This window comes from Equus quagga, chromosome 8, assembly GCF_021613505.1.
Source record: "Equus quagga isolate Etosha38 chromosome 8, UCLA_HA_Equagga_1.0, whole genome shotgun sequence".
Taxonomy (NCBI): Eukaryota; Metazoa; Chordata; class Mammalia; order Perissodactyla; family Equidae; genus Equus; species Equus quagga.
The window spans coordinates 131,190,172-131,204,105 of NC_060274.1; the positions used below are offsets into that span (position 1 = coordinate 131,190,172).

At 36.8% G+C, this 13,934-nt stretch overlaps 1 protein-coding gene across 1 annotated transcript in view; it reads left to right on the forward strand.

The window, feature by feature from the left end:
* The window catches only part of UBE3C (ubiquitin protein ligase E3C), a 123,291-nt gene that overhangs the window by 61,281 nt on the left and 48,076 nt on the right, over window positions 1–13,934 (forward strand). Inside the window, exons 14-17 of the mRNA XM_046669080.1 lie at window positions 7,513–7,617; window positions 9,168–9,255; window positions 9,580–9,677; window positions 10,807–10,939. Of these exons, the coding sequence (XP_046525036.1) occupies window positions 7,513–7,617; window positions 9,168–9,255; window positions 9,580–9,677; window positions 10,807–10,939 (424 nt within the window). The remainder of the gene's footprint in view (window positions 1–7,512; window positions 7,618–9,167; window positions 9,256–9,579; window positions 9,678–10,806; window positions 10,940–13,934) is intronic.

The window sequence follows — 13,934 nt, forward strand, 5'->3', positions numbered from 1 at the left end:
TACTAGCGACCTCTCGCACACTAATGTTCAGTTCGAGTCATCAGCTGTCCCTTTAGGTCTTTTATCACTGCTTTTGTCAAGCTATCTATTTAATTGAAAGAAGTTAATTGAATGAAAATGATCAACTAAGCTTGTATTAATATTGCTAATGGAACTTTCTTCTTGGCCATGTTTGGAGGAAGATGTCAAGCTAGACTTTAGGAAAGGCCCATTAATGCTTGCACTTAACCTGATGGGCTAATTAAGGACTGCTTATTCATCCTACGAGTGCACGATAGTCTCTATCCAGCCCATTCTGCCTGATTTTACAACACATTTCACTTATGAGCATGAGCATTAGTAGCAGTGAGAGTAACTGATAATGTTTTGATCGCACTGAATACAGTACTAATGCATCATTGAATTTATAATTTGTGCAGATTGATGTAATATATGTTTGCACAAGTTATTTTAATTACCTATCTCTGTATTCCTAAGTAAACTTTGAAGGTCACATGTTGAGTCCTTAATAGATTCTTTCTTAAAGATTGACAATTATGCAACTTTTCTAAGTTAAAAATAAGCTGTCTCACCCATTGAAAACTTGCCATTCTTTTGTAAGCTTTTCTTGGATGTGGGTATTATGGTAGCATGTGTGTTCTTCTTTAAGTATTTAATTAAACTCTGAGATCTTTGTTAATAAAGCTTTCCATTATGTAGGATATTAGGTTTTGTGTACAGTGTCAGATAATTTCATTGTTTTATAGCACCTATTGAGAATTTCATAATTTTCGTATGACAGACTTATCTTTGGGACCTAGAAATATCTGAATTTAATAATGCTATGTAAGATATTTTTCCCCTGGCACTATTTTATTTTGCTTAAGCATTACATGAAAATTTTGTAGTGAATTTTTTCTTATGCCTCAAAATGACTCATTACCACTTCATTAAGGATTGAGGGTTTTAAGAATTAGAGTGAAAGTTCACTTTTTTTAATACAGGATTATTTTAGGTTCAAAATTGAGTTGTTACAAAGACCTTCTGAATTTAGAGCAGAATTATTTGAAGACAACTTTTTGAACAGGATTCCTATTCTTTGGGGTAAAAAAAAGTTTTAATCTTACCTGCTATTGAGCTGAGCCCTAAAAATAAGAAAAAATCAAGGCAGAGTCTTTGAGTGGAGAAGCGTTCAGCTGCTATTAGTTTTTCTTTTAAGAAAAAATTTTCTTTAATATGAAATAATAAAAGTGTACCTCTCAGTTGTTAGCATGTTCCAGACAGTATTCTAAGAGCTTTCCAAATATTAATTCATTTAATGCAGTAGTTCTGTGAGGTTCCCCATTGTACACATGAGGTCACATAGCTAGTAGATGATAGAACCAGCATTGGAACTCAGCTGCTCCTTTATGTTCCCCCTCTGAAAAGTACTAAAATAAAATGTTAGCATTTTCTGTATATTTCTTTGCCAAACTTGAGTTGAAGAATTCAAGGTAGAATCAACCAAAGAAGGTGAAAAGCATTTGCCAATGATTTCCTGCCTTCCGTTAATTTTGACAGAATTGCAAATGATGAGATCCGACTCCTTCGACCACCGACCATTCTCATTTTTCAGTCTTGTGATGGTCCTCTCGAACTAATTTCTGTAAGAGGCTCTGTTGGCTGGTCACAGAACACAGCATTTTAAGTGGATAGAGTCATCTTTCTTTGTCACTATAAGAATTGAGGTCAGTTTCTAGGCCCTGCATTGACACTGCTAAAACAGTTTATGCATTTATCAAATTTATAAACTCCTCTTGAAGTGTAATTTATAGCTATAATTGCTTTAGCCCTTTGAGGAGATAAGAACTCCTTTTTGATGTGCCTTTGTTTGCAGCTACCAGACTGAATAGGAGTTACCTTGGAGGAAGCAGGCGTATTGGGGGAGCAGGGGTAGGTTTTCATGCCGTCCTTACCTACGGATATCCATATGTACAGAGGGAGAGGTCTGTATTGTGAGGAATTTTCACTTTCTTGATGGTTGATTTGTGTTTTTCAGTTTCAAAAGGACTTTTTAAAAAAGTAGAAAATTAAAACAACAGCAGTGCCTTAACTACATCCCTAACCTGCCACTGTGAACCGAATGACGCAGAGCAGCACACCCTCTGTTCTTGGACAGCATGCCATGTCCTTTCCTGTCTTTGAAGATTTTTGTTGTTGTTTTTGACTATAAATAAAATGGATGCTTTAAGAAGTAATTTTGTAGTGTTTTAAGCATGCCGGAGAATACTGCTGTCTTTAAAAACATACCAATTTTAGCAAGTGGAAACTAAGGGCTGCGTAAAGCTTCATTAAGCTTTTGACTGCAGTAATCCATATCAGACACTTGATGACTTTTATAGGTTAGGGTGTCATTACTATCAATTATTTAAACACCTGCAGTCTTTATCCAAGGAACACGACTCCACCTTGTGCCAGGGGAGTCATAAAGGAAGTCGACTGAGTCCCCGTTCTGTCAGTGTCGCTATGTAGTAAAAGAGACAAACATTCAACCAAGTACACTGAGATGGAACAAAGCTGAGAGATGGGTGCCGTTGGGACACGCAGGATGGAACAAACAGCTGCTCGAGTCAGTCTCGGCTTTTGATTTATGCCAGGAAAACTGTCATCTGGTCTTCTGTGAGATGAGATTCTTAGAGCTGTGCATTACCAGCTTTTCTTGTGTTTTCATTTCTGTATATTCTTCATTATGAGATCAAATTTTTAAAAAATTCTTATTTGATATATATTTACCATATTACACATTTACCACAGTTAAGTACCTGTAAATTATGTGCTGTATCCTATGCTTTGTATTGAACTTTTTAAGGAATTACCTAAGATGTTTGATTTTACTTACCAGATTTTGCATATCAGATTTAAGATAAAAAGATTATTATTTTATATTATAATGTAAATTAGTCTTTGAGTTGCCTTTCGAAATTTGGGCTATATGTACTTTTTTGGGTGTAGTAATATAACTAAGTATTAATGATCTCCATTCAGAAATGTCATACTTTAACACCAATAGCCTTAAGTCCTCCAAGAAATATTATAACACATCATTGTTATTTACATTATATCTGTAAATTTGTTATATGATGTGATGTAGGTCATGTTGAGGAATATTTCCCTAGGGTCATTAGTCAAGATTTCTTGTGATCGCCATAGCCAGTGAGCTCTCAAACATACAGGGATCTTGTGAGAAACAGTGCCTGTTAATTTGTAATCTTTAACTCAGACAGCTGTCAAGTGTGATATCTATGAGGAGTCTATATGTTTCTAAGCAGTTATCTGCTTGATCTTTTAACGTTGGGGTTAAGGGAGTCCTGCTTACAGGTATCGCCTGCTTTAATTTAATTCACATAGTAGATAATAGAACATGTATAACAGTGGTGCGCATTTCTGAGTATTTACTTGAATAATTTTATTAGTTTTTGAGCATTTATTTAATCTAAGGTTTAGATCTAGTATGAAGAACATGATATAGGGACTAGAGTTAAACCCGTCAAATACATAGAATGCTGTTGTATTTTGACTATTAAAGTCACTGAACCGTACATTGAGCTGGGTGCATCTGGTTATTCCACTGTTTGCTTGTTTTGCTGTTTTATTTGACTTTATATTCCTTTTATATTTTTTTAAAGATTGCCACCTGAGCTAACAACTGTTGCCAATCTTTTTTTGTTGTTCTGCTTTTTCTCCCCAAATCTTCCCCAGTACAAAGTTGCATACTTTTTAGTTGTGGGTCCTTCTAGTTGTGGCATGTGGGACGCCGCCTCAGCGTGGTCTGATGAGCAGTGCCATGTCCGCGCCCAGGATTCAAACTGGCGAAACCCTGGGCCGCTGAAGCAGAGCTCGTGAACTTAACCACTCAGCCACGGGGCTGGCCCTGACTTCATATTTCTTAACACACTGGTTCTCAAGTCTGACTGCATAACGGGATCTCCTGGGGAATGGTTAAAGACAGTTACTGACTGGCCTCACCTCTAACGAATTGAGTTAAAATTGCTGTGATGGTGCCCCTGTGTGGGCATTTATCAACGGAAGATTCGAGTACGCAGCTGGGGTTAAGAACCGCAGGCCTGACTGTACAGAGAATTCACTTTGGGCAGATAGTTCTAACCCTCGCTCTCCATTTGCAAAGTCGGCCTCCCCGTGACTTGCCCTGTTTAAATCAGAATTCTGCAAGTCGTTCAGCTTTGGTGCAGTCTTCTTTCATAGGCGCATCCATGCCAGGAAATTGGAGAAAATGAACTGGAAGGAAAGGTGTCTTCTGATCTCAACAGTGGCTCTCTGTTAATCCAGTTTTAAATTGTTACTCCAGTTTTCCTTACCTTTTACAGTCTTTAGCCAATTTATGTAATTTCTTAATGATTACTTCCATAAACTTTGCTTTTTTGGTACTAAATATTTGTATAGCAATTAAGTTTGTGAAAATGAATGCAGGGAAAAGGAACGTGTGTAAAGGTGTTTGACACCACAAAATGGACCCAAATTTTCATGATTTCTTAAAATTTGTATTTTTCTTTAAAACTTGGAAGAAAAATAGTTTAAATGAAGGAGGAGAATGTTCTTAGTTGAATTTAAGATATGGGATTTGACATTCCTAAAAATATTTTTGGAATTGGTCCAGGGCTAGTATTGCCAGATTTAGCAAATAAAAATACCTATCACCCAGGTAAATTTGAGTTTCAAATAAACAACAAATGGTTTTTTTGATATAAATCTGTACTGTGCAATATTTAGGATATACTTATACTTTTAATAAAGCAATATTTGAGACATAGTTATATTAAAATAATTATTTGATGCTTATCTGAAATTCAAATTTAACTAGGTGTCCTCACGTTTCTCTACCAACCCTATCCAGGGCTCATCTTCAAGTTCGGTTGACTGTCGACTTTGGTTTGTTACAGTATGGTTTTCCGCAGTGATCTCTGTTGACACCCCTTCCTCACACATCATCTTGGGCTCAGATCACTTTGTGCCTTCTCTCCCCCTTCTCCCACCTCTCTCTCTCTCTCTTTCCTTTTTTTTGAAAGAGGATGGATGATACTGGGGCATTTTATAGATAATATATAATTACTTCTTTTCTCACATTTAAAATTGAAAATAGGAAAGGAAATGCCTATATTGAAACTTTTTAATGTTTAATTTAACAATAATTTAAAAGAAGAATATAAATTATGGCATTAGCCTCATAGAAAGTTTAATAATGTTTGTCACCTGTAGAAAATAAATGTCCTCATAAATATAGATGAGATAGAGATGAATACCAGCAGGTGGATAAAATTTTGTTTTGTAGAGTTAGGCAGCCCTTGTCCTGCCCCTTCCAAGACCTTGAGCAAGTTACTTATCCTCAGTGAAGCTAAGTTCCCTTAAGTGTACAGTGGGGTGATAAATTCATGAGGATGTCAAGATTCAGTGGGATGATACATGTAAGCCATAAGTACATGGGTGCAATTAAATAAATACATGTAAATATTTCATATCTTTTGTTAACAGTTGTGGTGTATTGCGGGTAAATTTCAGCACAATATCTATTAAATCTGAATTTACTTAAAATGCCGATATAATTGGCTGTGAAAATTGGAAAATAAGACATGATGTTCTTCATACAAGAATATTGTCCTCCTGTCTCCAGTATTGGAAAAGCATATGTTGAGTTTTATGTGGTGTGCTCTGTGTGGACTGACCTGAACTTGTCCCAGACCAAGATAGCACATGTAATGTAACTTGTTAAGATTTATTTAGCCTTTTCTTTTGAAGAACAAAACTGAGAGACTTCCAGGAATTAAGTGCGTTAGGTCAGTGACCATACTTTGTTATGACCAGCTGTTAACGAGATAGAGCCCAGAACTAGGCTATCCTCAGTCCACCTCAGCTGCACTTGAAATCAGTAATCATAAAACACTGCCTGTGTGCACCTAACCCCTGAGGAACCACAACAGAATCAGGAGTCAGGGATAAGGACTCTGAATTCACCCTGACTTCTTACCTAAGCTAATTTCTGCTAATACAAAAAGGACATTACCGTAATATTATGATAAGCTTTAGAATGCCACAAGATGTCACATCTGTATCTAGGCAAGATATATCCACCAGTTGAAAAGCTGTATTCTACATCTTGAGAGGTTTTTCCTAATGTAGTTTTGCCCACATGGCCCAACTGCTCAAGTATTACTCTGTCCATGGGCATACCATCCAAGTGGTGTCCACATTGTAGTGTCCTGAGATACCAATTGAGGACCCTTTCTCATTCATTTTCATTGGACACCCAGAATTTCTGGTATCCCTGGATGCCAGGATTTGCATGTCATAAAAGAAGTATTTGTATTTTTGTTGTATAGAGATGCTAAACTGTGTGATTTTAAAGGGAAACCTGTATTTGAGATTATGCGGTCTTGCTTGTTATAGTTGGTGTATTTGGAAATTTGTCACGTTACCCTAATATTATTATTCCTTGTCCAAGTTCTATTTTACTTAATTGGAGGCAGCGTGTACACGAGCCTGGCTGACTTTCAGAAAACACCATCATAGTCTTACTTTAACTGCATAGTAGTTGTATGATCAAATCCTGGTTGTAAAGGCTTAAAACTTTGGATTTACAATTTTATTTTGGTTTGTATATTACAGAATACATTTCTGTGTAATATAGAAATCAGGTCTTTTTTAAATAAACAGTGCTATTAGATCTCTTTAATCATATATTACAAAATTTACAGTTAATTACTGTTCTCAGGTCAGTCGTCGAGTAGCTACTACGTTTCCAGGTTGTTAGTTGGTTCTGTTCATGGGGAGCTTACTGCATAACCAGAGAGGCACTGAGGCTCACTGGAAAAAGAATAATAAAGGACTAAGCTATAATAATGCAGTGGAAGTTTAGACAGGCCAGAGCATTCTGAGAAGCTTTCTGAAGGAAGTTAGACTAAGTTTGTGTGGGATTATGGTAGGAAGTAGACCTTACTGCAGAGACTTATGAAAGGGAAATACTGAAGTTGTTTCTCTTTTTGGAAGATGTGAGAGATGTACTTAGGACGCTTCTTTGTCCCCCCTAGCACCCTTGATAATAGTGTTTATCAGAAAAATAAGAAACGCTATTTTACCTTAGGAAGAAGTATCGTAAAATTGTTCTACTTGGAGATGTCTCGTATTACAGCCCAAATGACCTAATGTTTTCCAGATTTGTGTTTCAAAACTTAATTACTACCTCCCTTGTAGTATTTAAAAAATCAGGCTGCTCACGTTATTTATGTTAATTTTTCTCTCTTTGTTTGCACATAACTAACTGCTTTGTACTTAAAACTTATTCTTGTGATCACACACTGAGATAGTTTTCTGTAGACTGGTGGTGGTCCAGTCAGGTCTCGATCCCCGAAACCCACACCCTGTCAAGCGTGTGGGTGGAGAAGTGTGCCGTGGCTCTGACTCCCCATGGGTGCTGCTGCTCACTCGTGTGCGGGGCAGTTCCTGAGCTTGTTTATATGACATAGGCCTGTTTTTCCTCTTCAGGTCATCACCAATCTAGTGAAAATGTTGAAGTCCAGAGACACAAGGAGAAATTTTTGTCCTCCAAATCACTGGCTGTCAGAACAAGAAGATATTAAAGCAGATAAGGTGTTACTGAAAGATCTTTTTAATATTTTTCATTAAACATTTTTTTAGTTTTTGTCTTTATGGAGAAAGAAATAAATCCTTTAAAGTTGTTTGTTACTTGTTATACAACTAAGTATTAGCAGTAAACTTTATTACTAGCTCTGAGGTCACATAATAGAATATATAGTAATATCGTTGATTTAACATGCATCCTGAGTTTGTTATTAAACCTAAGGTGCTCTTTTAACCGTAGATTATATCGAAGCCTAATAATGCTTTGTTGGTGTTGAAAAAGATTTTGCCTTTATTGGTATTAATTATCCATCTGTATTTAGTACTTAAATGACACAGAGCCTATCCTTGGTGTTCTAAAACAACAGGGACAAATTTGAATATTACTAAAATCTATATCTAAAGTAGACTCATAGTATAACATATTAAAAAATTAATGGAAAAAACATTAACAAAGGACATGAGGTGGTGTTACTTTTTGTCAGAAAAAGGCACGACTGGATTCATTTCAGAATCTTGGGGACAAGGTCAGAGAGTGGAGGGGTATAGCAGAAACAAGATTACAGAAACAGTAAAGAAAAGAAAACGTGTATTTTAGAACAGTTTCAGAAGCATTACTATGTCTGCATAAGATATTGTATCTTTTAAATTAAGCATGTGGCTTCTAGCTCTACCCACTGACCCAATCAAGAAACCTGATAGATCCCGGAGCAGTGAATACCTCCGGGCCCAGAGTGGGGCCTCTAAACAACTTTTCCCACCAAAAGAACCAGACCTTGGTGGGATGTTAGTTCAGTGACAATTTTCCTCACCAAAAAAAAAAAAGGGGAAAAACCCCAAACCTGAATGTGATGAAACCTCTAGATGTAACTACAAATTTATAGGAAATAGAAGGGCCAGATGTACATGTTAAATAACAACATGAGAGTGTGATGAGCAAAATCCAGATGATGGGAATATTACAGGACAAATGCTTCTGCTTCGTCCAAAATTATAAGGGCAAAAATAAGGGCTGAAGGACAAATTAAAGCATACTCTACCAAGCTTATTTGGTAATAGGAAGAAACTTTATTTTATTTTATTTTATTTGGTGAGGAAGATTGCCCCTGAGCTAACATCTGTGCCAGTCTTCCTCTATTTTATATGTGGGCTGCCCCTACAGCAAGGCCTGTGCGTAGGTCTTTGCCCAATATCCAAACACGTGAACCCACTACACCACCAGGCCACCTCGAAACTTTCAATTTTTTACAGCTGCTATGTTTTGCTTTGTCAAGCAATCATCTTATGATTACTATGTCCAGCTGTTATACCTCGTTAAATAGAACAAGTAGAGATTTCCTTGGGATGTGTTAGAAAAATAATTACACCGTACAGGTGTAAAAGAGCAGCCAGCTGGGAAGAGAGGACATGGAAAGGTCACCTGGAAAGGACATGAGGTCAAAAGGAGGGACCTAGCTACCTGTAAAGCAGTGAGAACATGGATTCTGTTCACACGGGACAAGCTCAGAGTTAGTACCAGGACACAAGGAAGTCCTGAGCAGGGGTTGCTGTCCACGCAGGTCACCCAGCTCTACGTACCAGCTTCCAGACCCGCGTGGAGGCTCCGGCGCATGGGCAGGATCGGCCCTCTGCAGTCCACTCTGGACGGTGAGTGCGCTGGGAGCTGCGTTTTCCCCAGGTCCGTGGAGGCGTGATTTGCGTACGTGCAAGTTGCTCTTTTTAGTGCGCTCGTCTGTGATTTCTGGTGAGCACACACCACCATGAGCAACCACGTAGAATAGTTTCCTCACTCTAGAAATTACCGCATGCTGCTTTGTAGCCAGCCCCATCCCTGGGCAACCCCTGATTGTCTGTTGTCCCTATAGCTTTGCCTTTTCCAGAATGTCTCTGAATTGAACCATAGAGCGTGTAGCCTTGTGAGTCTGGAAAGGAAAGTGCACATCACTAATGCGGGTTTGAACTGTGTTGCAGTGGGTTTGGAGTCCCCACCTCTGTCAGTGTCGGAGGAGAGACAACTCGCCATCCTGACAGAGCTGCCCTTTGTGGTTCCATTTGAGGAACGAGTAAAGGTAGGAAATTTGGTTTCTTTATGGAGTCACTATGAATGTTTTATGGTTGTTTATATCACTTCAGTGTTAAAAAATTAACACCAATGAAAAACATCTCTGAAGTTGCCTAGTGCCTACCTAATTATGTAATTTATATTTTTCTCATTAGATTGTGATAATTTACGACAATTTGTAAAAGCATAATCCAACCAAGTATCTCCTTGTATAAACCTGAAATATTTTTTCCTTAGTTGTAGCTAGTTTTTAAAAGACCTGTAATGCTGTATCAATTTATTATAATGGGAGTATAAGGTCCTTTTTGTCTAGTAAATTTTGCATTGTTTTTGAAAATGCAATTTTTAAAAAAGATAAGTTTCTGTACATTATCTTAAAGTTATATATCACAAACACTGCTTTATGAAAAAGAGATGGATAGACAGGTATCTTAATTTCTCGCCTGGTGATTTTTGACTAATATACAAACTGTTTATATTTATCTGTTTCCAAATTTAACTTAAAATGTTTTGTTTGTGTTCATCAAGTTTACTTAGCAAATTTGTGAAAACTACTAGGCTCTGTTCTTAGGAAATGGCTTTAAGAGGGTATTTTTTAGGCCTACCCACTCTTTTTTATAGGATGAACAAAAGAATGAGTTCCTTTTAAAGCTATTGATATTTCTCTATTAAAACACATACATGCACACACACACAGACATATACGTGTTATTACATAATTCCTGAGCTCCCTCTACTGGATTTTTAGTGTCAAAAAAATTACTTGAGTTTTATTTATCGTTACGGAGATATTCCCAGTAATGTTTAATATACAGCTCTAAAAGCTGTTTTTCTTCCCTTCACCACCTGGGTTTTTATAAAGGGCTTACAAAAGAAAATACTGAAAATATACTATAGCATGCGATTTTAAAAATTTGTTGTAAAATGGGGAAAAGGAGCAATATTACAAATAAGTAAATATCACATATTTATTGATAAGGCATAAAAGCAGTATTTAGTACCTTGGCCTTTAAATTTTATTTCAGAATTTTGGAAATAAGCTAAGATTTATTTAGCAGTTTTCCCTTGTGGTTGCTTATGTTTATAATGAAAAGTCTGTTGTTTCAAATAACCTTACAGCTTCTCCTGTTTGTTAGATCTTTCAAAGGTTGATTTATGCAGATAAGCAAGAAGTTCAAGGAGATGGTCCATTTCTGGATGGAATTAATGTTACAATAAGAAGAAATTATATTTATGAAGATGCTTATGACAAACTTTCCCCAGAAAATGGTACATATAATTCTCTCTTTGTGTATGCATGTTGGCAGGGGGAGGCTGAGGCATTATTTTAGAAAAAGGTCTTCATTAAAAAATTAGTGTCCATATTGTTCTGTAGTGACTTTTTAAAACTGAAATGTAGTAGGTCAGATTTGGGAGATGTATTTTATCCAATAATGTTCCTAAGATTGACAAATAATTATTGCAACAGAAGCCTTTCAAATATTGATTTTTATTTTAAGGCAAGAAACTCCCCCACTGCCCCCAGATGTCTCTCTCTAAAATTCAGTCAACAACCTATAGTTCTAAAAATGTTGATGGGAAACCATTTACTTTCTACATTTTATGTAACTATTTATGTAAATATTATAAATTATGATCCAAATTAAATATACTAAAATAAACACCATTGCGATCCTAATTTCTTTATAAAAAGATGAGTACTTCAATGACGGTACTCTTAGATCAAAGAGAATTATATTGTAACAATTATTTGGACAGCATTTAGCGGTCAATGATACGTTTTATCTTCTGTTAATATTTGACACCCAATGTTAAAAGTTTGGGTATTATTAATTTATATATTAATAATTTTAACTTCAGAATATGGTATCTGTGATATTCATTAAATCAGTGTAGGGAATTAAAAACGAAAGCTTGGCAGGATCTGGCTCACAGCTTGGGAGATGATGGGAGGTTGTCACATGTGAAATAACAGTTGCCTTTTCTTCTAAGGAAGTAATTTAATTTTCTTCTGGGAGAGCAAAACCTCCCGTCTTGAATAATTTTGTTTTCTTGCTTAGATAAAGAGCTAAGTTTGCCATCCTGTGGGAACAGTGGAGGGAGACTAACATCACTTGTTGCCTTTCTCAATTCCAGGTTTTGTGTGCAAGGCTTTTGTTTTTGATGTAATTTAGCTTTGTCATTTAATCCATGCCGTAGCCCTCTGAAGCCAAATACCACGAACTCTGATAGAGTTTTAACTCAAGTCTGACCACAGGCTATGAACTCTCCACTATACCGGCTTACTCTTGCCTAGGATACTATGTTTTCAAAATTTTATGTATAATTGAGGTGAAGATCAGGTATTCTGATGTCTAGTCTAATGTACTTCTGGAAAAAAAATAGTTCTCCCTCCTTTGGGATCCACAGTCCCTCATAAATCAATTATTGTCATTGTTTGTGTTGTCATGTGAGCAGATTTCATGTCTGTGTCTCCCAGGTGACCAGCGGTCCTCGCCATCCTTATCCCTTGTCAGCACACACCGCTAGCACTCAGTAGATGTTTGTTAGATTTGTGATTGAACCTGGGGAAAAAACCACAATAGTTACAACAAAATGATAAATTTGCCAACAGTTGGCATAGTGTTCAGAGAAGAGTTGAGGTGTGGTTGAAGTTGGGACCTTCAGAAAGAGGTCACGCGAGAGGAGGTGAGTCCTCCAGGTGAGGCTATAGCGAAGGGCGCGGACGTTCATGGCACAGCTGATTCCACACTCGGCTGGCTTAGGCTTCCTCCAGGCTGCTGGGAGGTGGTGTGTGTGAGCTCCTCAGCCAAAGTGAGAACATGTGCTTAGCAGCAGTTTTAAATTAAATTTACAACTATTTCATGTAGGTGATTTTTTAAAGACATTACTGACCACTTATAGCAAGCCTCAAATTTCGTAATGAACTCTTAATCTTAAAAATTATTCAGAAGTTGATCATACTCCACCTTCCTAAGTGCCTACTGATAATTGCATCAAGTTTAAAGGATTTGGAAAAATCTCAGAATATTCACGTTAAGTTGTTTTAAATCTTTACAAATGTTGTCTAATTCAGGGCTTAATAAGAAATTTTAAACCATGTGTTGAAATTGTTTGGAATTTTGCTAGGCAAATTAGCAAAATTAAATATCATCTCAGAATGTTTAATTTACTTATGGGAAATTGGTTTGAAGTGCTTTGTTGACTAATCATTTACATATAATCAATTAATATGACTATTCCATACATCATCTAGTCAAAGCAAATCCATCCTTTATGGGTACTCGTTATCTTATATCATCTCAGAACGATTTTCTCAAGTGTGGGTCTTAGCCCTGTCTGACAGGTGAGTTGACTGAGTGGAGCTCAGAGAAGTGGAGTGATTTCTCTTCACAGCTGGGAGCTAAGCAAGCAGAGTGACACATGTCCTGGTGCAATGACGCCTGTGCATGCTCTTTCCACCTCACTGGCTTATTGCAGCGTTTTACTCGAGCAAGAGCGTGGTTTGGACTGTAATTTCTCCATGTGAAGAATATGGAGAAATGATCGTGTCTGCTCTCAGGAGTGTTGTAAGGATTATAGAGACAGTGCATCATAGTGGGCTCTTGCTGTCAGTCATGATCTTGGATGAGAATTTGCTAGAGCTGGCTCTGAATCGCACTGTAGTCAGTTCCTGGGAGCCTCACTTGTCTACACTTTTGTGTGTTGTTTGATTTCATTTTGTTTCATTTAATGGGCAGGGTTTATTACGTTGTTTTCCTGAAGAAGAAATGATAATAGGGTAAAATCAAATTAACATTTTACTTAGGTTTTTTTCACTAAAACCTTACTATGTAAGTATATATTTTTAATTTGTCCTTAGAAACAAGTAGTGGCAAGATAACAAGAAGGCTAGATTTGATTCTGAAAATATTATTGTGCTGTTGTGTATTGTTGTTTATAGAAATGAGCTTCAGGGAAGCACAGAATCAATTCTAGCCGTCACTGAAGGGGTTACTTCTGTGAATGACCATTGAGTCTCTGAGAGCCAGTGACCCCCCGACCTTAGAATATTAGTTTGAATGAGAAGGTTAAAGGATGAACCATAGTTGAGCATTTCCTACTTACAAGATCTTTACACTTAAAACTTTGACAAAATCTGCTGCTGCTAACTGCTAACAATCAGTTTGAGTAATATTATATATGACAAATAAATGCTTGTAGTTCATCCTTAAAACTAGATGTTAAGAGGGTATATGTAAAGGTAAGAAATACCCAACTGTAT